Below are 27630 nucleotides of genomic sequence, written 5' to 3'. Positions count from 1 at the left end.
TCTAGGAGCAGCGGTTCTCAACCTGTGGGTCAGGAGTGCTTGGGCCAACTCGCATCTCCAAAAATATTTACATCATGACTCATAACAGTAGCAAAATTATAGTTGTGAAGTAGCAACAAAAATAATCTTATGGTTGGTGTCACCACAACATGAGGAACTGTATTAAAGGGTCACAGCACTAGGAAGGCTGAGAAGCGCTCTAGAAGGATGGGGCCTGCACTTGGCCCGAGCTGCCTTGCTCCCAGTCACACCATCCACTCTAAGGTCAGAAGCTTCCTCAAGATCTGGGAACCACATCTCTTGGTTTATGGAACACAATGACAGATTAAAAAACAAACAAACAAACAAACAAAAAAACAAGGCTTAACTCTACAATGCCCAACTGGACATTTAAATTCACCCACCCAAGACCAAAAAGAAAGATTAAATTGTAAACTTGGTCTGGGACAAACCCAAGGAATGGTACAAAGAGATGCACCCCACAGCGGCTCATGTCTCTTTATGACAACAACAGAACAAGCAGGAGTGTAGTCTGGGGGACCCTGTGCTTGCGGAGCACGAGACGCCCTTTCCTTACCATTCACAGTGAGCCTGGCCTTGTGTGAGTACGTGGAGCCGAAGTGGTTTGTGATGACACACTGGTAGCGGCCCTCGTGCCCAAATGTGACGTGACGGAGGTGCAAGATAGTGGTGTACTCCATCACTTCGCCGTCCTGCGCGCGGACGTGGGCAAAGTTCTCCATGTCTGCATTGGCCAGGACCTCATTGTCCTTCTTCCAGGCGAAGGTCATCGGGGAGCTGCTGCTGCTGGCCGCTGAGCATGTGAAACGGATGTCCTTACCCACCACAGCCATGGTCGTCTTGGGCTGGGTGATGATCTGTGGCTTCGGAAAGTCATCTGGGGAGAGAACCAATTGTGAGACACGCCAGCCTGTGAACGCCGGCTCCTGCTCAAGCTAACAAGGAACTGGGTCACTTCTAGCCACAGTGCCACGGTGAGAGCTGTGCCATGGCCCTCGGGCCCCACTGCCTCCATGACTTCTCAACTCATCAAACCGGCCTAGTGTTTTTTCCTTCAGATCACGATGCCAACTTAGCCCTCTTTAAGCAGAATCCACAGGGACCACCAGCCATACTTTCAGACCTAACTCCAGAAGGACTGGGATTTGATGTACTTCGACTGTCAGGACTCAAGCCCACACTACTGTCCACACAGGTAAAATACCACAAAATGGCAAATACAAAAACTTTCAGATGTATGGCAAACCATGTTAACAATCCTAGATTTGACCCAAGAAACAGGCCACGACTCAGTAAGGAAAATGAGCAGCACAGTGCTTCACACTGCGGAGTCCTATTCACTCTCCTCAGGTCTGTAACAAGCTTGAAACCCAGCAGCTGACAACCAGGAAGGGCCAGCAGCCTGGCAATGTCAGGGGCTTGCAGGTGGGTGCAGGCAGAGGAATCCCCATTGCTGGGACACTGATGGTCAAGTGCCACTGTTTAACCCCACAGCTGTTCAGGTGAGCAACCCTGCCCTGGCACCCAGGCAGCTAGCTGGCGAGGCAGCTCTCAAAGACAATCATGTGAAGAAGACGCCAGTAATGAGACTCAAAACCTCCAGTAGAGGCCTGAGAACTCAGAAGACTACGTAGGTGCACAAAGCTGTGCAAACACCCAGGGAAGGCTTGAAGGGTTTCTAATTTCTTTCCTGTGACTGGGCTTTGTGACCTGCAAAAACAGAAAATGATGGCAAAACCCAACACCTACAAGAATCCTGGGTAAAGGGTGGGACACTCAGCAAGGACATTTGTATCCAGTTGTTACCTAATCCCTAAAATAACAAGCAGAAGCCCATTGGGCTGTGCAGAGCAGGCTTTACAGCACATGCCCAGGAGGAGAAAGCCCCGAACAAACAGGTAACAAATGACAGCAAACAGTCTAGAAGGACAGCATGCAATGAATCTGAGGTCAACACTGGTCATACTGCTTGATTTTTGTCTCCTACTTTTAAACAACAAAAGGAGGAAATACACAGATAAGAAAAATGGTGGTTTTGTATCTTACTATAAAAAATAGTTAAAGAATTAAGCGAACCGTATGTAATAATTAAAAAACATGAATACTTTAACAAAGAGACAAATTATAAAAGGAACCAAATATAGTTTTAAAGTAGAATAAGTGAAAACAAAATTTTAAGTCACTTAGAGAGGCCTGATAGCAGAACTGGGCTGGTAGCAGAGTCTGAACTTGAAACAGGTCAATGGAGATGATCTACTCCAAGGAAAAAAACAAAGTTGGCGGGGGGGGGGGGGGGGGGGGGGGGGAAGAAAAGTGACTAGATGGCAGAGGCCTGTGCCACAGCATCAAGAGGCAGAGCAACATTTAAATAACTAGCGACTGCCATGACAAAAAAAAGTTTTCAGAGAAATGGGCCCAAACATACTAAACCTAATGAAAAAGAGGCATCCCAAGTTCAGTGAAGTAAATTGGAGAGCTACATTCAGATGCACCATGATCAACCTGTTAATGCCCAAACAGCCCAGGGTCACACATTATATTAGATTCCCCCAAAACACGCAGCTGACTCCTCATCAGAAACCAAGAAGGTAGAAATACATATCCACAGTCCTTACACAGAAATTATCAACTAAAATCCCCAGATCCAACAAAAAATACCTTTCAAAGCCAAGGGAGTAATTTACACATTCCCAGATTTCTAAAAAAGTAGAGAAGTTCTAGCTTTCAGACCTACACTGCTTGTGTTCAAGGAGAGCCTTTCACACTAAATCCATACATCGTAAAGGAAATTATACAGGTAAAAGTATAAGAAATCAACACAGGCCAGTCAGCCTAGCACAACTAGTAAGCCGCAGGTCACAATGAGAGACTGTCTCAAAACACAAGGCATTGAGGTCCTGAGAATGACATCCGAGGCTGACCTTGGGCCTCCACACATGCATACAAAAGAAAATTCTACAGTAACCAACCAACCAACCAACCAACCAAAATAAAACAAAACCCAAAACCAACCACCACAAAAAGCCAGGATATATCTTATCACTACAGTTGTTGAATACAAAACCACGCGGCCAACCTTGGTAGCGTTTCCATATATGGGTTCTAGTTTGTAGCATTATTCAACTCCATCTCTATTTCCATGGTTACGGATCAGGAAGATGGAACAGTTAGGAGGGCAGTACAGCCCAGGTTAACGCAGAGTCCGCAGGATGTCAAGACGCTAGTGTCCTCTATTACAGGAGCGGACAGGCTACCTAGCATCCTAGAGAGAAATGGCAAGGGATCTATAATAGTAATGTTTGATTTTTGTTGCCCACTTTTCAACAACAAAAGTAGGAAATGCACAGATAAGAAAACGGCAGTCAGTAGAAACTGACGAATCCTAGATCCTCAACCTTTTGTATCTTACTATAAAAATGTCAAAGACCCAAGGACACCAAATATAATAGTCAAAAGAATCTCGACAAGAACAAGTACAGAGTCTGTAAAGTTGTAAACTTCTCAGGAAGAAGCACAGAAGCAAAGCGTCAGGAGCTTGTATGAGGCTCACAACATAGACCACATTGGCAAAACATATACACAGTTAGAGCTATTATCTGGAATATGTGAAAAGGCGGTTACAGCTAAAGAGCAGAAAGACAAGACATGGACCAGTTCCGTGAATGGCTAACTTTCCAGAGATGCGCTCATTCAGTAAGCACGTGGCAGTCACTTCTGCTGCACCTACAGTGCAGTGAAAACAAATGTCACTATGGAAATCACAATTCTTATACATTGCCAGTGGGTGTGGAGTCATGAAACACTCTGGGGGTGAGGGGGAACAATTCCATAAACAGTTAACAGATTCAAAAAACATACACCAAGCTCTCTGTATGGCTAAGAGCAGCACATCACTCAGAACATTCAAAGAGAACTCACAGCCTAATGCATGAGTAAATGAAATGTACATCCATACAACAGGAGGCCACCCTGCCACTAAGTGACTCAAGCTAAGGAGCTGTGCACTGGGGCATGTGTCAGAGCTAGAACGATCGCCTCACATGCCTGAATCCCAACCCCAGCACCATCAACAACAGGAGGAGCAAGCTTTACTTCTGTATAGTCCACTGTACATCAACTGTCTCAAACAGATCTATCCAAAATACAACTAGGCTGGGGCCTTCAAAGGATCTAGGGATAAGGAGTGGGATTTGGGGCAGAGGCAGTTCAAGAAGGTAAATTTTTATATTATATAAATTACATTTCTTCTTTAGGACAGCTTTATTCAGCTAGAGTCCACCCATGGAAAGTATACAGTCTATTCACAAATAGTTGTAATTACTAGCATGTTTATCATCTCACACAGAGACGCCTCTGTCCTGTTTACCTCTCACTGTCTCCGTTACTTACCAGTCCAAAGGAACTGGAAACATACTTTTCCTACCTCCGTGGTTTCCCTTACTCTAGGCATTTCATGTGACTCCGCTTACTTGGCTGGCCATCTCCAAGCTGGGAGACAGACTGACTGACCTAATGTCTCATGGCACAGCTACCCACTGCCTATTGTCTATGCATGAGTGTCTGGGTCATTCCAGCTTGGACTGTTGTGAGAAACACTGTGCAAGCACTTGGTTGGAGCTGCTCCCGTCCCCTCGGCTGTGTCACAGGGAGGGCCCAGTAGCTAACACCGTACTGTTTACACAGTAACGCTCCCCGTGCGGCACACAAAAGGCCTGGGCCTCTCCGTCCTCATCTGTACCTGTCCTCACCTAACTTCCTAGAAGGTGAAGGTGGCTGTTTCTACTAAACAAGTGGGAGACACGGAGAAGAATTTGAACCTCTGATTTCCTACCAAGCGTTCTCATGAACAGCGGGTGACTGTGAGGGGACCGCTGCAGTGCCAAGTGTGTCCAGGCTACCAGGTAGGGGTCAGGGTTCATGCAAGCGGAAGAGTGCCCTCCAGCAGGACAAAGGGAGGAAGCCACAGACCATTTACTTCACAAAGTTCAGACAAGCTAATGGCCATGGAGTCCGTGAGCACTGGCCTCCTAAATGTGCCCTGCTTTTCTGTGCCTGGGGCACTCTCTGCACAAGCCCGAGAGGCAAAGCCCGAGGGTCAGCAAGCCTGCGGTGGGAGCTAATGCAGCGGGAGGCAGAGGACGGTAGATAAGGGGGTGCTTGTCTCACCTCCAGCAGGCATAAATAAAAAGAAAACAGGTTGGACAAGTAGCCCCGGGACCCACGCTGCCCGATGGGGTCATAACTAGCACTGTCCAGGAAGAGACCCTGAAGCTCGGTGAGGAGGCCAGAGCGAGCCACTGACGCGGGGGGCGAACATCCCCAGTCCTGCTCCGAGCCCCGGACCTCAGCAGTCTTCTCATTCTTGGGTTCCCTCTTGGCTTTTAGTCCTCCCGGAGCTAGTATGTTTGTTTCAGCTGTTCAGAATTTTCTGTGTTCTTTGTAACTGAACTTGGGTCCTGACCACCCCTGGTCAAAGAGGGGGTAAGAGCCATGGTCCAATAATCTGAAGGAAGAAAGGCCCTCACCAGCGCACATTTCAGTGGTTTGGACAAATAGCAAAGAGTGCAAGTCAACATCGAGGAATTATTTTTACTACAGTGGCTGTTCTCATGAGACCCATTCTTCCGGTCTTTAACCTCTCATTCTTAGAGTTGAGGAGAACTGCACATTGAAACTCCACCGTCATGCACCGTGTACATCCAGAGCCAAACCCAGACACCAGTACCCTTCTGAAAAGACCCTAACTATCTCACTGTAACCAATTATTTAGATTTGTAGCTGAACCTACTCCCTTCTAATTGAATACATGTACTCCAGGAACCACAGAATGAGGCACCGTACAGTAAATACATGTGGTTTCCGTGGGAAATAAATTGCACCCAGCAGCTGATCTGTAATCATGGACTGCATTAACTAGGGTCACACGCATGAGTCTCATAACGAGAAGTTCCTTCTGGCCTCTCTGCCCTTCATCGAAACAACAAAACAGCAAAAGAACAACACCAAAGGCAATCTTACCACACACAAAACTGTCCGGCAGCACTGAGAAAATGCTCTGGCCCTTCAGTGACTCTGGATGGGCACAGGTGGCTGTCACAAAGGCCTGTAGCATCCTGCCCACCAGCCATGGGGGCAGCCACTTGAGCTGGCAGTCACACAGGAAGCTCTCACTGCTGATGTAGCTGAAAGAAAAACAAGAGAGAGACACTTAACACGTGCCCATAAGGGAGGGTTCTTCACAAGTCATCCCTGCCAGTCAGCTTAGTGGCCAGGACACGAAGCTCCAACAGGAATTGCTTCTCCTCAGGGTTTCCTCAGGTGACCAGGAACAGCTTCTGCAACCTCCCTGCAGATCTGAATGGAGTACAGCTTCCCATGAAGAACCCAAGTGCTGAAAATCCTGAGAAGCTGGTCCAAAGACCACACTTGGAGCAGCAGCACCTTGTGGGTTCACCCATATTCTCAGGGGGGCAAAGCTCCTGTTGCCCTGGGGATGCCTTCTGTTGTGACCTCAGATATAGCCCGTGTTGTGAAGGGCTCGACTCACCACTGGCTCTCCACATTCTGATAGGTTATGTGGAACATCCAAAGTGAAGCGGACTTTATCTAAATTCTGCAACAAATCCCAAGGGTTCTTCTCCTACATGGCTGTTACCTTTTTACTTGGCCAAACTGTAAATGTTGTAACTGCCAAACTCAAGCCTCACCAGCAAGCCTTCCTCTTGTCTGTGTTTACCTTCACACCAGCATTACTGAGGAGGGTAGCAGAACTGGGCTCCACCTCCAACATAGCGCTTGCGCGTTACCTGCTGCAGCCCAGCAGGCACGAGAACACTCAAGAGTACATTTTCTTTTCCGTTTCTCAGCACCTGAGGTTATGCCTCCAAGCAGAACTCAGAATGACCATCTGAACGGACATTCCTTCTCCAAGACTCACTCAGGTAAGTCACCCAGACTCTAGCTGCCCTCATCTTGAAAGACCTGGAGTGTTCAGTTAAAGAATGAAACTCGCCCAGCAAAGGATGAGAACAAGAAAGCAAATGTGTGGGCTTCCCGTCGTGAGCTTCCTGTGGTATGTGGTGACAAACGGGCACATGTGTGTTTAGAAATTCTAGGTATGTCCTGCTCCCACACCAACAAATGAACTAGTGAACAGCAAGGAGGGACAAACACTAACCCACGATGACAACACACAGTAAAGCTTCCTCCTCCCTCCTCATCACCTTACCTTCAGCCTCTTCAAATCAGTTTGAAATACTTTTCCAAAGCCTCAACTAATTTACCTCAAAGCATTAAAGTAGGGATGCTGGTCCCTCTTAGACAGCAGTACTAGTGTGAGGTTTTACATTTTCATTTGACAGGCAGGTCTCTTCTGCTGTCCCACTGAGAAGCTACTGTGGTGGCAGATGGCCATCAACACTACCCATGAGAAAGTGACCCATTCATACACCGCACAGGGAGGCAAGGGAAGTCTGTGTGGGGTCTGTCTATCTGTGTCAGGCCAGGTAGAGGGCTAGAACCACTCTCCCACCTCCTCATCAAAAGGACACGTATGTGGTAGAGACAGGAAAAGGCCAAGAGAACAAGGCCGAGGCTCTGCTGGGGGAGACGGGACAGGGATATATTTAAAGTTGAGCCATAGGACCAGGTTAGGGAAGATAATCTCACCTCAACCTTCGATCAGATGAATGTGGAAAGAATCAGGCTTTGTACCACATCCAGTGTTAGCCCCTGGGTTTGGCACTACGGTCTTTAGTGAAGCTCTCTTGGGGAAGAGGCCAGGCTAGACACAGCAAAACTGTGGGCACCAGGAATGGGAAGGCTCTCCTGAGTGACGGGTATGAGGTGAGGGACACAGGGAAGGACTGGAGCCTGACCCCAGTGAGAACGCTCGCTCCTGGCCAACTATGGCAGCCCAGAGTTAGAGGCAAGGCCAGGAGGGACTGAGGCGGGACAGCGAGCTGCCTCGGGCCTATAGATAGATCCAGTCTTTTCACTCAGGCAAGACTCCTCTATCACCACTAACAGGCAGTGTTTCCCATGGTTCATGCCCCCAACCAGCCCCGTTCTTAACTGGCTGACATCGTGCATTTCCATGATTCAATAACTCAAAGTGTGTTTTTAATCAGTGCTTGTGGAAATTTACTCAGAGACTGGCTATGGGCACAGAATAACCTGCTGTGATCTGATGGAGAAGAAAACAAAGTGAAGTGAACCTCTCTCTCATCAGAAGATTGGGCCCCGGACCAGTCATGGTTTGAAAATATCCAACAATTGACAGGAGACCAGGCGAAAGACCCAGGCTGAACCTCCAGAATCAGACCAAAGACACCCTGTTACAGGCCAAAAGACTCCTTCAAAAACTCCCTCTCAAATACAAAATCAAACCTAAAAGATCAAAACTGGCATACTTCAAAAGGTGATGGTCCATTTTATAGTTTTATCTTGCAGGTCGGAGCAGCACTTGGCCGACTTGGCCTGCAGGCTCACTGTCTGTTTCTGTTGGGATGGACCTAGCAGTGCACAGCTGCACCCATTTGTCTGTGTATTATTGCTGCTGTCTGCTGTAATAACACATTTGAGAAGTCATGACCCAAAAAGTCCAAAATGTTTACTATGTCAGCATTTCAGAAAGAATTTGCCACCACCATCCAGAGTTACACCCCAAAAGGCACTTTTCTTTTAAAGACAACGTCTATGTAACCCTATAAACAATCCGAGCTGTTACATAAAGTGGGCACAATACAATTACAGGCCTTGCTTATTCTCAAAGTCTCCTGCCAATCATGGATTCCTGGGTACTCACAGCTCTTTAAGGTTCTTCATCTTTGCAAAGGCATCAAACTGGACGGATCTGATTGCATTATCTCCAAGGTTCCTGAAACAGAACATAGTAATTTGAGCATAGGAACCATGGACAAGTGAGGACACTGAGGGATTTCCCGGGCCAGCCCTGGTTCACAGATGGCCCACAGGTGCTAGCCATACCCCATGTGCCAGATCCATTGGGAGTGACTTGTAGCTCTCATGTTGACGCAAGCACACAGAATGGCTTGGGAACCAAGCCATCCATAAAAGCAGCCTTGAAGTTAGGTGGAAAACTGGGGAAAATGTTTGCCCAGCAGAATAAAAGCTTACTTTGATGCAAAGAAGAATAAAACTAAGACGCAGATACTAGAGGCATTTACTCCACAACAGTATAAACATCTCGAGACTCGTGCTGCCTACTTGGTCCCAAGGTCCCATAGGCAAGCAGCCCAGTAGAAAAGCTCCCAGCATGAACTAGGAATGGCTGAGCTGCTAAGGGGGGAGGGCTGTTGCCTGGATTTGCCAGGATAAAGTATCCTTATGGAAGGAGCAAGAGCTCAGGGACCCTTGAAGGAGCCTGATGCAGGGCGATGTAGCCCAACAGGTGGAAAGATGGTGGTATTTGTTCAAATACCAATTGCACTAATTGGGAGCACACCAGCAGACTCATATGCTCTGTGAGTGTTCTGGTATATGCAAAAGAAAGGCCAAAGTTGAAGCTGACTTATAATGAGAAGGAAGCAGATGGTGTTTCCAAACAGCATGTTTCTTGGTGTACAATGAAGTGATTAAATTGCTCGCAGACTTCCCCAGAAGCCATGTTTAGCAGGCCTGTGTTACGGGCAGGATCTGGCAGGATACTTACAGGTGTTCTAGGCCTTCCAGCCCTGAGAATGCTCTCTTAGCCACAGATTTGATCTTGTTTCCAAACAGAGTTCTGTAGTGTCCAAGCATCCAGGCCCAGGGTAGGCAGAAGCAGGAGGCCAAGGAACATTAGGAAAAAGAAAACACACAATTAGGGCAGTGCCACCTGACAAGTGTCTGAGAGAGGCAGATGCAATGCTGACCTGGAAGGTAGTTAAAGGGCCAGAATTCACAGGCCATCCCACTCTGAAATGAAATACCTCTAGCTCTATTACAGTTTCATGGTGACGACAGGCTGGAATTGCATGTTCCACCCAGTCTCAAGAGGCCCCTTGCAGTGTCAAGAGGAAATGACCATGGCCAAACCATGCTGTCTGTCCTGGGACCACCCAAGGGGGTAGGCAGTTTGTTAGGGTAGTGGCTTTTCAGGAAAAATAGTCTGGTTACTATTTTAGTGAGAGGAAGCAGAGTCAGAAGGCAGTGTAAACTAGGACTAAAACCTGCCTTCCACTTCTATGCACTGCATTGTGGGCATAAAGAGAACAGGAAGATGGGCATCCATCAAAATGGTCCCACAGCTTTTTGCATCTGCCATGCACTACAGTGGCCAGGATGCAGCTGTCATGATATTTACCCTTGCCCTCAGGCCCTGGAGAAGAGGCCCTACACTGTGGCTTCTTAAGCAAGAGCCCAGAATTTTTATGCAGTAGGCCGTAAATTCATTAAATCCCAGGTAGTTGGGGTGTCATAGTTAACCTTCGAGGTAGCTCAAGTCTGTACCCTTAGGCTTTCAAGCACGGGACAGGACTTTAACAGTTCTAACCCTGGCCTTAGTAGTGAGTATTAAGTTATTATCCACAAAGGAGAGTGTTCTTTTACTGGGCATGGTGTTCAGAGCTCCCACCCAGGGGAGACAACTAAATGCCAAGTTCCTTCCTTTGTTACTGAGGACTGTGATGAGACAAATCAAAGGCACACACTGACTCAATGCACAAATATGTCTGCTTAGGACAGCCAAGTGTTGCTTGCCATCAGCTCTGCCCCTTCAATTCTAATATCTTCCAGGATTTTCAAACAGGCATGCTCAGCAGGCCAGATGGCTGGGAAATGTCAGAACCAGCAAGTCCAGGCAGCACTGTACAAGTGAACAGAGGAGACAGCCTCTGGACAAAGGTTGACTGGATCACCTCTTCCCAAGAGAGAGGGATTTCTGTTGAGGATCCCAGCAAGAACCAGGGATAAGATCTAGACTCGAGGCTGTCTTCACCTATGTGAGACTGAGCTCACGCGGGAAGATAAGTACCAGCCTGCTGCTGGAAACTAATGAAGGTGATGCCTGGAGAACCAAGGCTGCACCATGGCCTCGTCATCACCCACCATGTGGCCCTGAGCTTCCGGCCAGCTGTAAAGACTCTGAAGGGACAGCACAGGACAGAAACACGGCTGGCCTACAAAACCACTGCCTCATATCTCAACAGCCTCCAACAGTGCCAGGAACACAGAAGTGCCACTTCCACCTGCTCCCAAGGGCATCACCCAACTGTACCAAAGTCCTGTTTCACTAGAAACAGATTCCTTCAGGGGAGCCCCAGCAGTCAGTTCAGCCTTCAGACAAAGCCTCCTGGTTCCAGCCTTTGTAGGGTGAAGGGCAAGCAGGCCGACCAGTGACCCCTCTACCCTCTCTTCCTGTCACAGGCAATTTGGGTGGACAAGAAAACAACCTCATCCTGAAAGCACTTCCACAACTCACAGTCTGGATTTCTTACTTTAAATAAACCAAATGCCCAGAAACCCAGTGGCCATGTTCGCTTTGGTGCTTTAGCCACAAAACTAGCAGCAAATAACAGCTCCTGGGGCACTGAACCCCAAGTGTGTCTGCCAGTCTGCCAACTCCTGCACTTACTCAGATCCCTACAAGCTGGGGCACCATGTGCTCCAGGTCCTAGTAAAAACAAACTGAGCTGTTTAGTGAAATCTCCCATAAACTAGATCTAGGAAAAGCTGTGCCTTATTTCATCCATTAAATATTAGTCACATTGACTCCTTTTACAGTGAGGGCAGGCAGTTATTTCTAATGGTGACAACAGCAGTAAAACAAATTCTCAGATTCGCAATTACACAGTGCCAGTCATTCTGCCTGTCTCCTTTCAGCAGACCTCTGGGGTCCTGTTGGGTGGGACCCTCGGGCTATCAGATGCTGATGGCACCCTGGGCTGGAAGGGCGCTGCTGGGAACGAGTGGAGGATAGTCTGACCTCTCGGTTAGGACTCAGCAGTCCCTTCTTAAACCCCTTTACACATCTGGCCACCCAGCCAAAGGCCATTCAGTGCTTGCTAAAGCAACCACAAAGGCACCATGGTGTGTGCAGAGTGCGGAACGTGTAGGCCTGTACTTGTGTCCTCGGAAGGAGCCATGGCGTGGACAAGCCTTCCTCGCAATGTGGAGTGCCCATCTGGGCAGGAAGCCAAGGTCCCACTTCTGAGCACTCCACATATTTCCCTTCGTGTGCCCTATGCAGAACACCCTCTCGAGCAATGTCCTAGGTGGAATCGGGGTGGGTGGGGGTTGTACTGCACTGCACAAGACACTCGAGGTTCTCATTAGGTACTTCTATTAGTTCCAGAAACTTCCCCTCCCTCACGAGCTGGCTGTGGGCAGGCCCCAGCAGCAGAACTCCAGAATATTCTGAAACTTGCGCAGGGGAACACATATACCAGTTCCATATCCAGTTGTACAGCCCTGAGCCTGCCACCTGCAAAGGGGCTCGGTCCCTTCATTTGTCTCTCCTGAGCTCTAAATGCTGCATAATGAGAGCCTGCCCTCATGAGATCATCAGGTAACTCACACCCCTTGCACACAGACATGTGCCTACCGTAGCAACTGGCAGATTCTGGGAGGGCAGGGCAAAGACTCTCCACACTGAACTCGAAGTAGCTATTACTACTGCTCTTGGTAATGGCTGCTTCTACTTGAGATTTAATTAACAACAAAAATACTCAAAGCTATCAAGTTACTCAAAGACATTTCACACATTTTCTAGCAATTGAGGAGGCAGTGACACCCCTCTGTGCAGAGGACAAAGCATTTCAGTGTTTTTAGATAGGCTGTGAACAGGACCAAGACTGGCAGCCCTGAGGACCACCACACACTAACAGCATGGAGACTGTGAGAGTGGCCTGTGAGCTGCTGTGGATCCCTCACACTGGTCCTCGGCCTCTTTTCTGCACACAGCAGAAGGCCTCCCGCTGTTCTCTGTGAGCCTAGGACAAAGAGACTCAGGGGAGCTGCCAGAGTGGCATCCCCTGCATCCCAGAGCTTGCAGAATTGCGCTCTCAGAAATACTCACAGTTTGCTAAGGTTGTCCAGCCCCGTAAAGGCACCACTGGTATCCTCAATTGTACCTGAGATCTCATTGTGGTCCAGATCCCTAAGAAGAAGACAGAAGACAAGTTAACCCTCTGTCTTGAGCTCTGGCTTCATTCTTCACCATGAAGGGAGACCAACCCCACACCCAAAATTTCATCCAGGGGCACCCCAGAGGGACCAGCATCACATATTGCCACGAGAAGTATGGTCCGAGAAAGTCCTTTTTTTTTTTTTTTTTTTTTGCATACTATGCAGTGTGATCTTGCTTTTCTGCCTCCAACGAAGCCTGCATACCCATCAAACACACTAGCTGGCCTCAGGGAAGGAAACAGCAGAGACAGCACCAGAAGGCAGGCTTGCACTCCCACCCCCACAAAGATGACCTCTGTCCCAAAAGATCCCTAACAGTCCCCATTTAGCTCTTGTATAGCCACAGTCCCCTCTCTGGGCCCAACCTGGACCCTGTGGAAAGCATGTACAAGTGAGGGAAGGCAACCAATGAGCCCTGCCCTGCTGTCCCAGGCTGGCCTGCAAGCCTGTGGCCAGCACCCTGCTCCTTTCTCCTGAGGCCTATGTAGCACACAGGACTCTGAGCCAGAACAGACATCTGGGTGCTGAGTCAGTCTTGTGACCCACTTGCCAGGACAGGAAAACCGAGGCCAACTCCTGGGCCCTAGGCTGTTTGGATAAGGTCAGTGCTTCAGCTTCCTCCTTAAGCTTCCAAGAGCAGGTCGCGGTGCCCAGCCACACACAGCTGGCAGCCAGACCCCTACGCTCACATTTACTCTTTCCAGTTTTTCACAGGGCCGCGGTCCCTGCACATCCCTTTCCAGAGTCCTTGCAGATACGGCCAGGAACAGAAAGAGATGCAGCTCTCGGCTCTGGAAAGAAGCTGGAAAGTCACTGCCAGTTGGGAGTGGAGCTGGGGCGAAAGTGCACGGCGCTTGCTGTGACCTTCACTTTCCAGCACGAAGCTGAGAATGTGCCGCTGAAAGGGGCCTCTCCTTTCAACGAGTCCCACCCTGCCGTCCTTAGACTGCATACAGCAGGGGCCCAGGCTGGGCTTTGTGTGCCTGTCTGCCTGCCCTGGGCCTTGCCTGCCAAAGTCTCCCTCTCTTTTTGGCCTGCTCAGCCTGAACGTTTCTGGCCTTGCAAGGGCTCACGGACTGACCTTGGCTTGAATGGCTTGGCATTAGCTCTTTCATGCTCCCCGGCAGTGACTCACTCCTAAAGCCCACTCTGCCAGGTGCAAGTGCAGAGGCCTTCCTCCAGGCACAAGGACAGGCGTGCCCTCCCAGCAGAACAGCATGCTGGAGAAGGAGGCTCCAAAGCTGTTACCACTGTCTCTTGAAGACAAGACTATATGCCCTCCTTGGGGGGGTTTAGGCTGAGGGCTGCTAGGAGGCTGCCTAGCTGAAAAGCTGTATGAAAAGTCCCAGAAAAGCACCTGCAGTCACCACTAGCAGCCGCATCCAACTGGGAGCTTTAAAGGACGTGGCATTCTCACTTCATTACACTACTCCCTAATGTGGCGTAAACAAAGACACAGGGACCCCTCATTTCTACCTCTCTTGGATAGCAGATCCACTGAAGAGCTTTAAATAGCAGGAAAGTGGCCATAGTATGGACTTGAAAAAAAAATACACAGGATTTGAAAACAAGTCATGCCTGGGGGTGTGGCTCAGTCAAAGAGAACTTGCCTATCATGTGCAAGGTCCTGGGTTTGATCTATAGAAACATGAGAAAGGAAAAAAAAAATCTCCAAACTTACAACCAGGCCCAGAGGCTCACGTGCCTGTCTGTAATCCTAGCACCTGAGGCAAGAGGATGGCTGTAAATTCAAGGGCATCCTCAGGGTATGAGCTTGAGGCTAACCTCAGCTACAGAGACCCTGTGTTTAAAAGCAAAGGAACAAAACCACCACCCTAACCACTGAAGAAGAAAAACAAAAGAGAAACCACAGCCAGAAGAGTGGAGAGGAGGCCGCCAGGACTGTGCCTGCTGTTGCAGATACCCACACAGGCATGCTTTTCCAGGCCCACCACGCTGCCCTGCTGAATGTGCTTGAGAATTACTGAGAAGAGTAATTCTTAAAGAGTCCTCCTCCCTCTACAGCGCCAGCATAGGAAAGATGTTTCTGCTCAGTAGTTATTTTGTGGTTGATGATACAAAAGTTTGAGACCATGTTCCCAGAGCGAGCCAGCTTAGGGTCTGACTCTGGCGAGAAGCCAACATGAGGGATCAATGAAGCAAATGCGTCGCTGTCTGCTCCCCCACCTCGGGACCCCTCATTCTGTCACCCTCAAAAGCAAAATCCTTACAAGACCCGTAGATTCTTAAGTCCCTTGAAGGCACCTTCAGCGATGTGGCTGATGGCATTGTGGCTGAGACGCAGGACACTCAGGCTGCTCAACTCAGCCAGGCTCTCCTCATCCAGGCGCGTGAGGTTGTTGAAGGACAGAATCCTGAGGAAGAGACGAGGAAGACAAATGTCACCATGAGTTTTATGGATGTCCTCTTGGCTCTTAAGCAGTCACACCACAACTGGCCTGGTATCACTGGGAAGGGCACACTTCAGCATGTCTACAGGAATCCTGAGTAAACATGGCCATGCAGACAGAAACCCATCGGGTCAACATTCACCTAGTCTGATAACCACGCGATTATGCAGGTCATGAGACCAGTGCCACAAAGCTGAGGACTACTGCTTACACACACTGCAGACACCTGTCATACAACCCAAATCTCAAGGTGCCAGGCCCCTCCATTTCTGGTCTTAATTTAGGCAATGGAAGACCCATCTTGGCAGAAACTGACACGCTGAACAGAACCTGGTTCTACACTAAGGAAGGAAGCCACAGCTACACTCCCCGTATGGGCCAGCAGAGGGCACCACGAGCCACTGCCTGGAACAGCCACACCAGGGCCTCCTATCTGAGCAGGGTAAGACCCTGACACTGAAGACCTGGGCTGTGACCCCTACACAGGGATCATGGCCAAAGCATATATTTTGCCTGTGTTGGAATTAAGCTTCTTCCCAGCACTGCTGCAGGTGTTGCCCTGAGCTGAGCGGTGTGTAATTTTAGTTACTGACAGTTGGAAATGTTAATTCTGGACTGGTACAAAAAGAAGAAAGTTGAATTAACTGAAGATTACTGCAGCTTTAAAGGTGGCAGTGAACAATTATTCTGTCCCTCTTACATAAATATGTCATAGCATCTTATCAGTTGCAAAGACCTGGCAAGAGTCCAAAACTATACCCTCACCTGCCATTAAAGCATTCAGCTTAAAGGAAGAGCACGAACACACTGGAAAACAATCCTTCATCTGGCTCTGTTTTGTAATACGGAGCAAATTGCTAGGACTAGTCTAATATGCTCCAGTGACCTTCGCTTTCTCTTAGGGCACAACAGACAGTGTCACATTGTCCACAGGCAGGAAGGGGAGGAGGGAACTCCGGGTCTGCCTGGAGTCTTACCTTTCAATGCAGCCCTAACTCCAGGGCTCACACCGTCCTGGTGTGCTTCAGAGGCCTGTCCATACTTGGGACCTAGACTGGACACTCCTTTCCCTACGATTTCTAGCCCCAATAGAAAGCCATGAGTAAGGAGTAGGTCAAACCACTCAGTCCCAGGAGCAGGAGTCAACAGCAGCATCTCTAGGTAGCAAATCACTAAACCCAAAGGATGAACACTAACACAGAGTCTAAGTGAAACGAATACAAAGCAGTGGGCAGGGCTGTGGTCTTTTACAAAAGACAGGGACTTGGTAAACTGTGACTTCTGAGTAATGAGAGACGTATACACTGAGGGTGGTATCGTCAGACAAGCCCAGAGGAAAACAGGCTGCAAGAGTCAGCATCGCGTTCAAGTGTCTCAAAGTCGGCCTGGTGAAGTAAACAAACGCAAGAGAGGCTGGTCAAGTGGGCATTCCTACCAGACACTTGCTCTGGTAGATAAGTCTTTTCCTGTACCCAAACCTAGCCGACCAAGACTGGGGTTGGGGGGAGCCAGCCTTCTGAACCTCTAAAAAAAAATAAACCTATTGACCTACACAGCATCTATTAAACTTTAGAATTCCTACATAAGGGGCAGACACAAAGGGGCAAAGCTGTCTGCTGGCAATGACAGTAAGTGTATCTGCCCTGACGGGAAGCCTAGGCCATGCCCTCCAGGCGGTCACAGAAGTCTGTCACTACCATTCTCAGAAGCAAGGGCACAGCCTGGGAACCAACTTCCCAAAGGACCTGAGAGACCCTGGATCTCCACACATCCACTTCTGCCATCAGGCACTGGGAAGCAAACAGGGCAGGAAAAATCCCAGTGCCTTGAGAAATTGTCTGGGGAAATGGTGGTGGGCCTCCCAGGGCTACACAAATCCTTTGGCTGTCAGCATGTCACCATCTTTTGGTTTCACTGTCCTACTCGACTGTGACTTTTTCACTCAAGAAATGCATGTGAACTGCTGTCACTCAAAAGTGCTGTGATGACAGCATCTAGGCTTCTGGTCCCTGGCACACCCTCTCTTTCATTACTGGTTCCAAGTCTCAGAATCGGGGGAGGGGAGGCTCCAACGTGGGACTTCCTTCCTGAACTGACTCCAGCCTTCCTGCCTCTGGGCTGCCTCCTCATTTGAACCCTGTCGGGCCCGTGGTTCCTTGAGCTCAAGAGGCTTCACAGGTCCCGTCACTGATCACTCGGGCCCAGACTTACAATTCATGCAGCTTCTGACAGAAGCTCCAGCCATCGCGATGAATTCGAGAGATGGAGTTGTTGCTGAGGTGCAGCTGGTGCAGGGCTGTGAGGCCGTAGAGGGAGCCACTATTCACTTCCACCAGGCTGTTGTACTCCAGGTGCCTGCAAAGGTGACACACACACATACGGTGGAGAGACCGTCACTCTCGTCACGCAGAGGTAGATAGGAGGAGTCTGTGTCAGATGTGGTGGTAGGTGCAGGGAAGGTAACAGAACAGAGACGTATGCACAGTTTGCTCCATGTTCAGCATTAGAAAGGACATTTAAGCCACCAGAACTTTCTTTTTTGTCCATCTGACTTTCTCCTACTGCTCAAAGCATGAGTGCTTAGTGTATTTCTTAAAACCCTAAGAAGCATACCACCCCTTACTTGTATGGACTTACTCAACATAAAAATCAAGTGACAGATAAACAGTTTTCTTCTCAGAACTCAGCAAGTGATTTTTTTTTTTTAGACTTCAGATCCCAAAATGCACATCCAGTTAATCTAAAGTGGAAATTGCAAACAGCAAGAAGCCAAGCAGCAGGTTCCTCCTGTGCATGCCGTACAAAGCGGGCATGTGTGGGAAGGGGCAGTCAGTGAGAATGCTTCTGATGATGAGACTGGGCCAAACACTGGTGGCTGTGAGCCTAGGCTTCTAGCCTTGGTTTCCGCTACAAAAATAATAGCAGATGAACAGGTTGTAATGTAATCTGCACGGGAAGCAGGGAGTGAGGGTGAACCACTAACGGACACGGGTAAAGGCCGAGGTGCAGTTGTATCCACTTGGAAGGAGACACTGTCAAGCATGAAAACCAGAGAGCCAAGGAGAGCTGGTTACAAGCGACTGCGCCTCATAGAAAACAAGCTTGAGTGGAGGAGGGCGGGGCGCAACACCGCTTTCTCTTTACTGCCTGGACTCTGCAGATTCATTACTTTTGATTTAAACAATTGTAGAGACTTAAAATCAGAAGATCAGTAATTCCTCCTGTTCTTCTTTTTCACTTCTGGCAGCAGGCAACTCTGCTGATGTACACATCTGGCTGGAAACTGCCCTGATAAAAGTGCACATCTGCACTCAGTCTCTTGATTAGCTCACAAGATGGGGACAAATCTCCCAGGATGAACTATGCGTTTTGGCCCACCTGCACATCAAGAAAGAGCACTGGCCCAGCATGAGGAAAGAAGGGACTTCCGCTCCGGTGTGGGAGTGGAGAGGATGTGGTGACGGCATCACTGTACACTTAGACTCGCGGAGGAAGCGGGGGTGGAGAGCCAGCCCAGCTCCCTCCGCTTCTTTAGCTGCCCGTGTGTCCACTAAAGACCTCCTCCTACCGTGCAAGGAAAACAACCTAGGGTTCGGTCTGTTGTGCAGAAAAGGGCCCAAAGGGTAAGGGGTGTGGTCTAGGGGGCCACCATTCCCAGTATGCAGCTGAGTGGGTGAACGGGTAAGGACCTGCTCGCTCCCCCCAGAGCCCAGGCGGGACCCCGCACTTACAGCACGTGCATCTTAGACAGCCCCCAGAAGGCGCCATCCGTCAGCCTGCTGATGTTGTTCCGCTGAAGCTTCAGCACCTCTAAGCTATCGAGGCCCTGGAAAGTGAGGCCCTCAATCAGCCGGATCCGATTCCGATTCAGGTCCCTGTGGAGATAAAGCCACCGGGTCAGAACATCCCATGCCTGCACCACTCCGAGTCTCAGGGGAACCAAGGGCACACCACTGCTGGCACACTGACACTGACAGCAGCCTGGGTGACGCGGTAAGAAAAGCGCAGTGAATGTTGCATAGCGAGTTCCGTATCACCCTGGTACCTGGGGACCGTAAGCACCCACATCTCTTCCCTGAGAAGAGTCACCATCCAGGGTTCTAAAGCAGGCCCTGGACATGACTCAGGAGGTTCACTCCTTAACTGAGGTGTCTCTTAGCTTAGCAGCAGAAATCCATACCAGATGCCTCAACTCAAGAAAGCCCTAACCACTGGATATCAAGTAGCAGCCAACCTTCCACTTGGGGCATCCGACAGACCTCCATGCGATGAACAGAAGTGACTGTCTATGGAGAAGTGGGGAGGCGGGGCACATACACACTTGGCCCCGAGTCAGAGCAGAGCAACCTTACTTGACCAAGAGATGTCAGGAATCTGGGTCGGCTGGATCCCATTAGCAAATCCGGGGAAGGTGGGAAAGCACAGCACTAACTAGAAAGCCCTTGGTTTCCCCCAATATTTCTGCAGCGTCTCGTGAGCCTGCTTCACACACAGCTTCTTCAGCTTCCTGGACTGAAGAGAGCACGGCCAACCTCCAGCACGCAGGGGAAATGGAGCACGAAGGCGTGGGGACAGGGCACACTCCACCCTGTGCCAGCCTGACGGGCAACTGCTTCATTCTGCCTAGACCAAATTTTGAATTTCAGCTTATTTTCCTGAAATATACTCTTCTGCCAAAAGGAAGAAGCAGAAAAACAAAGAAACAAAGTTGAAAACCCTTTCACTGACTGGGGAATTCTAGAAATATATGTTTTCTAGCACCCTATTTCATTTTAAGATAACTGGAAAGACACTCAAATGAATCCTTTTATACAAACACAAACCTGTTAACCTTCGAACATTTAGGAAATGAAGAGGTGGCTGACTCTGGTCAGCTTAACGTCACACCAGACCGTTCCAGAAGGGTCGTGTCCAAGGTACAGACAGCCTCAGCTCCTTAAACATCACTAAGACCCTGAGATGAGAAAGCCCCAGGGTAGGAGGAGTGCTGTGTGCCACTATCAGGCAGGAGTGCAGCATCAGGGAAGACAAGCATGGCAGCACGTGGGTCTTTTCCTCAGCCATTTGAGGCAGCCTCCCGGCACCAGACCCTGCTCCTAATTTGCTTTTATTAGGTGTTGTGGTAGGGTCATAAATGATAGTTTATGCAGAGCTTTACCAAGGGGGGGGGGTAAAAGAGGGGTGGCCATTGGTACAGGGTCCTGGGGGAAATTTGGCCTCCATAAAGTTTGGCTAACCTTAATTAAAGTGCAGGTTTCTGTACTCACAGTTGTGTCAGCCTGGGTAGCTTGAACGCTTTCACAGGAAGCTGGGTGATCCTGTTTTTGCTCAGACGAAGAGTCAGCAGCGACCGTGACAGACCATCAAATGCTCCAGACTCGAGGCTGCTGATGCGGTTGCTGGCCAAGTTGCTGGAACGATTCAGAGAGAAAATGTAGTGGCAGTAGGAGACCTTCCTCACTCCTTACAGCACCAGACCCAACTGGGTTCTGCTAGGAAACATACTAAGACACACCCAGGGGGACAGATCCTCACTGAGGTGTTGACATTATCTGGAGGCTTCCAGGCCCATCCTGACTTGAAGACAGGCAACCCAGAAATGCTGGTAGCAGGGATGCCTGATGAGGAGAAGATGCTGAGGCAGGCCTTGCTTCAGCACAATATACACTGTGCTTCTACTGATGGGAACAAACCCAACCTTTATCCATACCAGCTACACAGCACAAAGCCTGCCTCAGGAGACCTGTAGGACTCCTTCCTCACCACCCACTAATTCAGGCTGGCCAGAAAAGCCCTAAAAGCAAGAAAAAAAAATCAATTTAGAGGCAAGGTCAGGTCAGAAGGTTTACACTTGAGAAACAGCCGTTATCTAATCCTGAAGTGGATCTCAATACATGGCTTATATAACGAAGATATAAAAACCATTCACTTAAATAATTCTAACAACTCCCAGATGCACTTAGAGGCCTCTGTGAGTCCTTTAGAAATGGACATCTTCACAGAGCTACCCCTTACGCAGGTCACAGGAGCCTCCTGTGACCACACAGGAAGGGACTCTCTCAAAATACATGGCAGCGCACAACTCAGATGCAAGCAGCTCACAGAACAAACTGCCAGGTAGTAAAGACACAAGACACAGACGATGAAACAGTCTCCTCCCAAGAGGCCACCTCACACATCTCTTCCTGCCTTCCGCATACAAAAGCTTTGGTGAAAATGAGACAGACTAGAGAGACTCTTCGACCACAGTGGGTTGTGTGCCAAGAGGGAGTCAGGCACTTCTGTTCCCGGCATCAGGCAGCAGCCCAGAGCAGGGCACATGAGGACTCTGCAAGCGAGGCTGGACTGTTTGTTCTTAACACTCCAATTAAGGAGCAATCAGTGTGATGGAGACAGCCATCAACAGCTGCCAAGTTGAAAGTGCCCTCTGTATCTGTGCATGGAAAGGACAGCGCAAGCCAGCACAGCACTTGGTGGCTTCTTCGTGCCACACGAGAAGCACCAGGTGGTAGCTGGCCACCTTTTGAGAGCCCCCTCCCAGGGCTTCATAGAAGCCGAGGCCTCTTGTTCCCAATTCTTGAGCCTTGATGAACCCCCAGAAAGCAATCACAACTGTCCCTAGAGTCTCAGAATGACTTGGAAAAGATGTGTCAAGTGTCGTCCTCACCGGGGAGAGGGGTCACAGTGAGCCCTAAAGCAGCCTTGCAAATGAGCTGCAGAATAACTCAGAAACAGCAACAAGGCAGGGATGTAAAGCACTCATAGCTAGAAACTGTTGTTTTAGCTTTGGTCTTCAGATTCCTCCCGAAAGCAACATTTTCTTCCTACGTGCAGCAAATGGATTACACAGGTTTAAGTTACTCGTTCCTGTCTACCATCCACTCTGTGAGGCAGGTACTGAGACAGGTTAAAAAAAAAAAGACATGTACATAACTGCAATGCTGAGTAGCTGCCCTCTGCAAAGGAGCCAGCCACAACATTGCTTCTTCCAATGGTCTCTGATGCAGGAGAGACAAGCCCTTTCCAACTCTCTGCCTCTGACATGCACCCACTAATCCCCCAACTCTTGCTCCCAAGCTTCTTAGGGAGACAGCCCAGAGCATGAGAGCAAAACTAGACTGTCAGCAGAGAGACTGGCCAATGCATAGTGAGGGCTGCCCTCCGTCTGTAACAACAGAGAGTACTCTGGGGTTGGAAATGGCCTAAAATGGGTGCCCAAGGGATCATGGGTAGATCCTATCCTTGCCCTGCCAAAGGTCTGTACAATCTTATGAAGTTAGCCAAGCCAGCACCAGAGTGAAGCAAGAACCCATCCCGTGTCTAGGACCAGGCACTGGGCAGTCACTACAAGGCCTGGAAGCTGAGGTGTATGGACGGCAGAGACACTTACAGCTCCCTTACACGCAGGCCACTTGGGAAATAGGAGCTCCGGACTTCCGTAATGTTGTTTGAACTGAGATCCAGCACTTCCAAGGAAAGGTATGACTTCAGCTGGCTTCCGTCCACACTGAGGATCTTGTTGTGCTGCCTGAAACAGAGCAGGAGGTGAGACAGCAGCCGACTACCCCCATGCTGTAGATCGCGCACTACTCAAAACTGTTTCTGCAATTTTACTTTTACCTAAAATTACAATTCAGTGGCAATCGATGTGTGATCTATTCCTCTTTCTACTGCTCGACCATCTGCTGGCTCAATGTTATACACAGGCTTTTTCTGTGCAGAATAAGCTCTCTGCGCAAGTACTGTGCCTCAGCTGTTCCACCCAGAAGAAGAACATAATGTGATGACATGCCCAGTGCCCAGCATAAAAGGACATGCCAGTGCACCAAGCTGTCCCAATCCAGCATGAAGACAGATGGGAATATGTCTGGATGAGATGACGACCAGACCAGAACTCATTGCTAGACCCAGCTGGATACAAATACCTGACTCTCCACACTTGATGCCTTTGGGCCTTGCTTTGCTCATCTGAAAGATGAAGCCACAGCCTGCTACCCGAAACCATGCTGAAGCATCTGGGGGACCACTGTGGTGCGTAACCTCCTGCCATGACTTACTCGTGCTTTTAGCCCTCTTTCTGCAAACCCCCAAACCTAACTAACCAACGCTGGCAACTTATCAGGAGAAAGCCAACAGAGGACAACGGAGTGGAGTGAGGAGCTGGGCACTCTGGCTGGGTCACAGTGAAAAGTTCGCTGGGTGGCAGTGCTGGGACTGTGGGTCTCAGGCACACACTCGTCCAGCTGTGAGTAAACAGGGGCAGCTCTCCAGCCAATCAAAAGCCTTCTGGAACAAAAACCAAAAAAGCATGGTGTTGCTTACCAAGTGGCATCTCCTTTAAACAAACACTTGACCAAATCAGTTCCAACAGGCATAAACAAGGCTGTCTTTCCCAGAAGCTCTGGGACTTGGAGGCCCCTTTGTTCTCCACAAGTCTCCCAGGCTCTGAAACTCAAAATGCATTTGCACAACTGTGCTGAGAGACGAACTTCCCTGAGAGGAGGACCCTGTCCTTTTACCTCTCCAGGCCCCTCCCCTGGCTACTTCCTGAGTTCTTCAGTCATGTCTTTAGTAAAGGCAGGCTCTTCAGTTTTCTCACTCCAAAAAGAAAAATAGAAGCTTTATTATGTAAAGTATGGGAAGAAAAAGAACAAGAAATAAAGGCCTCATCCGGGAACTCTGAATACAGTACCAGGGAGCCAGGAACAGAGGACCTGGGCAGAGAAAGGACAAGCTCCACACAAAGAGTCTGGCACTCTGAGGCCTGACACAAGCAAACCCTGGGACACAGTGGTGCCCCTCTCCTCTCCCCCACACCTCCCCTCGGTCTCTTCTGCCTTTGTCTTTTGTCTCACGCTTTTTCTTCTTTCTTGGCAATATATTTATCCACTGAACCGCATTCTAGGCCCCCATTCTGGGTAAATGCCACTGTTAAGAAGACAAGACATTTTCACACAGTGGGAGAAAGGTCCCCACTGAGCGGAGCAGCCATGGAGATGGAAAGGCTGTGTGGGAGGGAAGCGTGAGCTGGGAAGGATGACAGAGAGAACCTGCCAGGAAAGAAAAGCCAGGTGGGGAGATCAGGAGCGGGGTCAGACTTAGGAGCAGGCTGAGCCAAACCAGGAAGCACTCAGCGGGCCGAGTAGAGATGGGTAGCCACCAGAAACGGGGACAAGAGGATTAGAAAAGGGACCTTAGGAACCGGGCACCACAACAAGAGAAGACAGCCAGGTGAGCAATGCCACCTGCAATCAGTTCCCAACCCAGAAGCCAAACAAGCCAATGAGCACGTGTGGAGCAGGGAAGACACCTGCAAACCAAGCATCTGAACAGGTGTGAAGGCTCAGAATACAGTCAGCTTGCATCCTGCAGGGCCCACACCTGCAGAGTTAACCAAATGCAGCCACAAGGTACTCCGGAGGAAAAAAAATAACTATGCCTGTACTGTACACCTGCAAATTTTTCTTGTCATCATTCCTGAAGCAATAGAGTAAGACAATTATTTACAAAGTATTTGCACTGAATTGGGTATGAAACGTAATTCAGACAATTCAAGCCTGTGCAGAGGTACACACAAATACTGCATTATTTTACATACAGAACTTAAGCATTCTGGGTTTAGGTATGTATAAAGAATCTACAATGCAACAACAAAGACATCCTGATTAAAAATAATATCAGCATAGGGGGCTGGAGAGATGACTCAGACCTCTTCCAGAGAGTCCTGTGTGCAGTTCCCAGCACGCATGTCAGGTGGTTTACAACAGCCAAGGGAGATCTGATACCATCTTCTGGCCTCTGCAGCCACCCTCAGCCATGGGATACTGTCACACAAGCACATCACACATAAAGAAAATAAGAATAATGTCTTTAATCAGCAGAGGACTTAAACAGAAGTTCTCCACTGAAGATACATCAATGTCGAACAGGTACCAGTGTTCCTAAGGGAATACTACCAAAGGAGCATGCATCCATGAAACTTTGGAGAAATCAGACTGCAGCCAGCAGAGGGGGGTGAAGGGTGCTCTAGAACAGTACGACCATCTGAAAAAAACAGCGCAGGACCACCACCTTCGATCACCCCAAAACAGAAGGCACATCTCAAGGGGACATTTTTCACGTGTTCACTTAAGTACTATTCGGAATAGTCAAAAGATGAAGCAGCCCAATGCCCAGTGGCAGATGAACAGATGAGGAAAGTGAGGTATACTCTACATTATACCTAAATGGGGCCTAACCTGCGTGTCACCTCAGACGGGACCACATAACTGAATGTGTGGAGGTTGCAAAGATTTGGTAATAGATTTCTGATTGTGCAATGACAAAACAGTACTTCAAAATCAAGCGTGTAATGAATCCGTGATGTTTCCAACGGCACATGTCTGTGGGGTAGCACACGGCTTCACTGCAGCCTAGGTTCTGAACACTGAGGCCATGCTGTGCATGTCTATATGCTACAGAAACAAAATCTCAGCTCACACTTGAAACAACTGTCAGTTACTGTACAGTTACTGTAATGTTCACACACACACCAAAGAAATGTTTCAAAATAACTATGGCCGACTGTCAGTAAACAGTTAATTTGTGTATCTATTTTATATGCCCATATGCCCACCACTATGAACATTTTCTGTTATTAAAGGAGCATAATTGTTTAATTCTAAAAAAACAAAGACTTAAATTTTCCTGCTATTACTGAGTATGTATCAAACTAGTGTATCTCTGAATTATATTCAAATGTTACATTTTAAAAATTGCTGTTTCCATTGCTGACCTGAATCTCCCCCCCCCCTCACACACACACACACACACACCTTTGGTGACTTCTGGCTTAAATTAGGATAGAATTCCCAACAGCTGGGGCATGGCCCTAAACATACTTCTACTATTTTGTACAACATATACAAAATAGCACTTTATAATAAATTTTCTAAATTTTTGAATTTTCCAAAAGATGTATTTATGTGTGTATGTGTGTGAGAGGGGAGGGGTACAAACCTGTGCATGTGTGCAAGCCTGAAGGAGGTATTGGATCCCTCAGGGCTGGAACTACAGGTGTTGGCAGAATGCCCAGCATTACACATGGATGCTAGGAGCCAGGCTCTAACCCTAGTCCTGAGGACTGCAGGTTTGAAACTAACTTCAACCACACAGCAAGTTCTAGATTGTTCCAGGTATCCTAGGCTACACGATAAGACCCCATTTCAAAAAGGGAGAAGGGAGGGCAGCCAGGCTCTAAAAAATAAAAGACAAAGGTGGCTGCAAAGTCAGAAACTTACAAAAAGGCAGTGAAGAATGGCTGGTAATGGACATAGTGTTTTAGTATTGCAAAATAGGAAACAGTTCAGGAAAACTACTAAACTTTCTGCTTAATTTTTTAAATGTATATTTTATCATAATTAAAAAACAATACACACATTTAAAATCAAGCAAAACAAGTCTCTTCATAAGACTCAACTGACTACAGCCCTCACTTAAGGCCTCCAAGGCACAGTATCGGTCTCAGACCTGCCTAACCTCCACTTCCTATGCTCTGCCCCATGTCTGTCCTCACTGGGCAAACCACAGGGCCTTTGTACTTCCTGCTCCTACTGCTTGGACTGCTGCCCCTCCAGCGTTCACATGTCTTATCCCTTACTCCCTCCGGATAAGTGGGGCCCTTCCTGACCACCCTTTCTACAGTCACACACCTGCACGCACCCCCAGTCACCCACCCTGACCTTCTCTGCACTCTGATCACCACCTAGTCCACTGGGTGCGGACTTATCTACTGTTCCACCTTCTTTTCCACCCTGGCATGGTGCCGTGAAGGAAGACATGCCTCTCCTCCCGACCGTGCCTCCAGGCTAGCAGGGCACAAGCTGCAGGACAGGTGCTCAGTACAGGTCACCAAGAGCACACGCAGCTACATGCAGTGTTAAGGGCGAGCACGCAAATGGGATTCACCTACATTCTTGCAGCAGAAACTGTTACAGCCAAGAGCTTCAGGCAGAATCAACAGGAACGGGAAGGAGTCTGCCATGGCACAGGTCTTGTGACAGCCCTGCCCAGATACGAACACCTACACATC

General features: G+C 48.8%; 1 protein-coding gene across 3 annotated transcripts in view; it reads right to left on the bottom strand.

Annotated features, from left to right (window-relative positions):
• Positions 1 to 27630, bottom strand: part of LRIG1 (leucine rich repeats and immunoglobulin like domains 1) — a 103324-nt gene that overhangs the window by 6157 nt on the left and 69537 nt on the right. For 2 of the 3 annotated variants that reach the window (XM_084765492.1, XM_084765491.1), the window contains exons 4-13: positions 22951 to 23088; positions 20828 to 20971; positions 19292 to 19435; positions 17772 to 17915; positions 15381 to 15524; positions 13040 to 13120; positions 9695 to 9766; positions 8828 to 8899; positions 6040 to 6203; positions 578 to 898 (exon numbers count right to left, since the gene is read on the bottom strand). In XM_084765492.1, the coding sequence (XP_084621618.1) occupies positions 578 to 898; positions 6040 to 6203; positions 8828 to 8899; positions 9695 to 9766; positions 13040 to 13120; positions 15381 to 15524; positions 17772 to 17915; positions 19292 to 19435; positions 20828 to 20971; positions 22951 to 23088 (1424 nt within the window). Of the gene's footprint in view, positions 1 to 577; positions 899 to 6039; positions 6204 to 8827; positions 8900 to 9694; positions 9767 to 13039; positions 13121 to 15380; positions 15525 to 17771; positions 17916 to 19291; positions 19436 to 20827; positions 20972 to 22950; positions 23089 to 23485; positions 23626 to 27630 lie in introns of those variants that run through there. The other variant, XM_084765493.1, reaches the window with a different exon arrangement.

Source organism: Acomys minous (assembly GCF_964271855.1).
Source record: "Acomys minous genome assembly, chromosome: 17".
Lineage (NCBI taxonomy): Eukaryota > Metazoa > Chordata > Mammalia > Rodentia > Muridae > Acomys > Acomys minous.
Note: the sequence above shows the minus strand (reverse complement) of the source record. Positions and strands in the feature narration are given on the sequence as shown.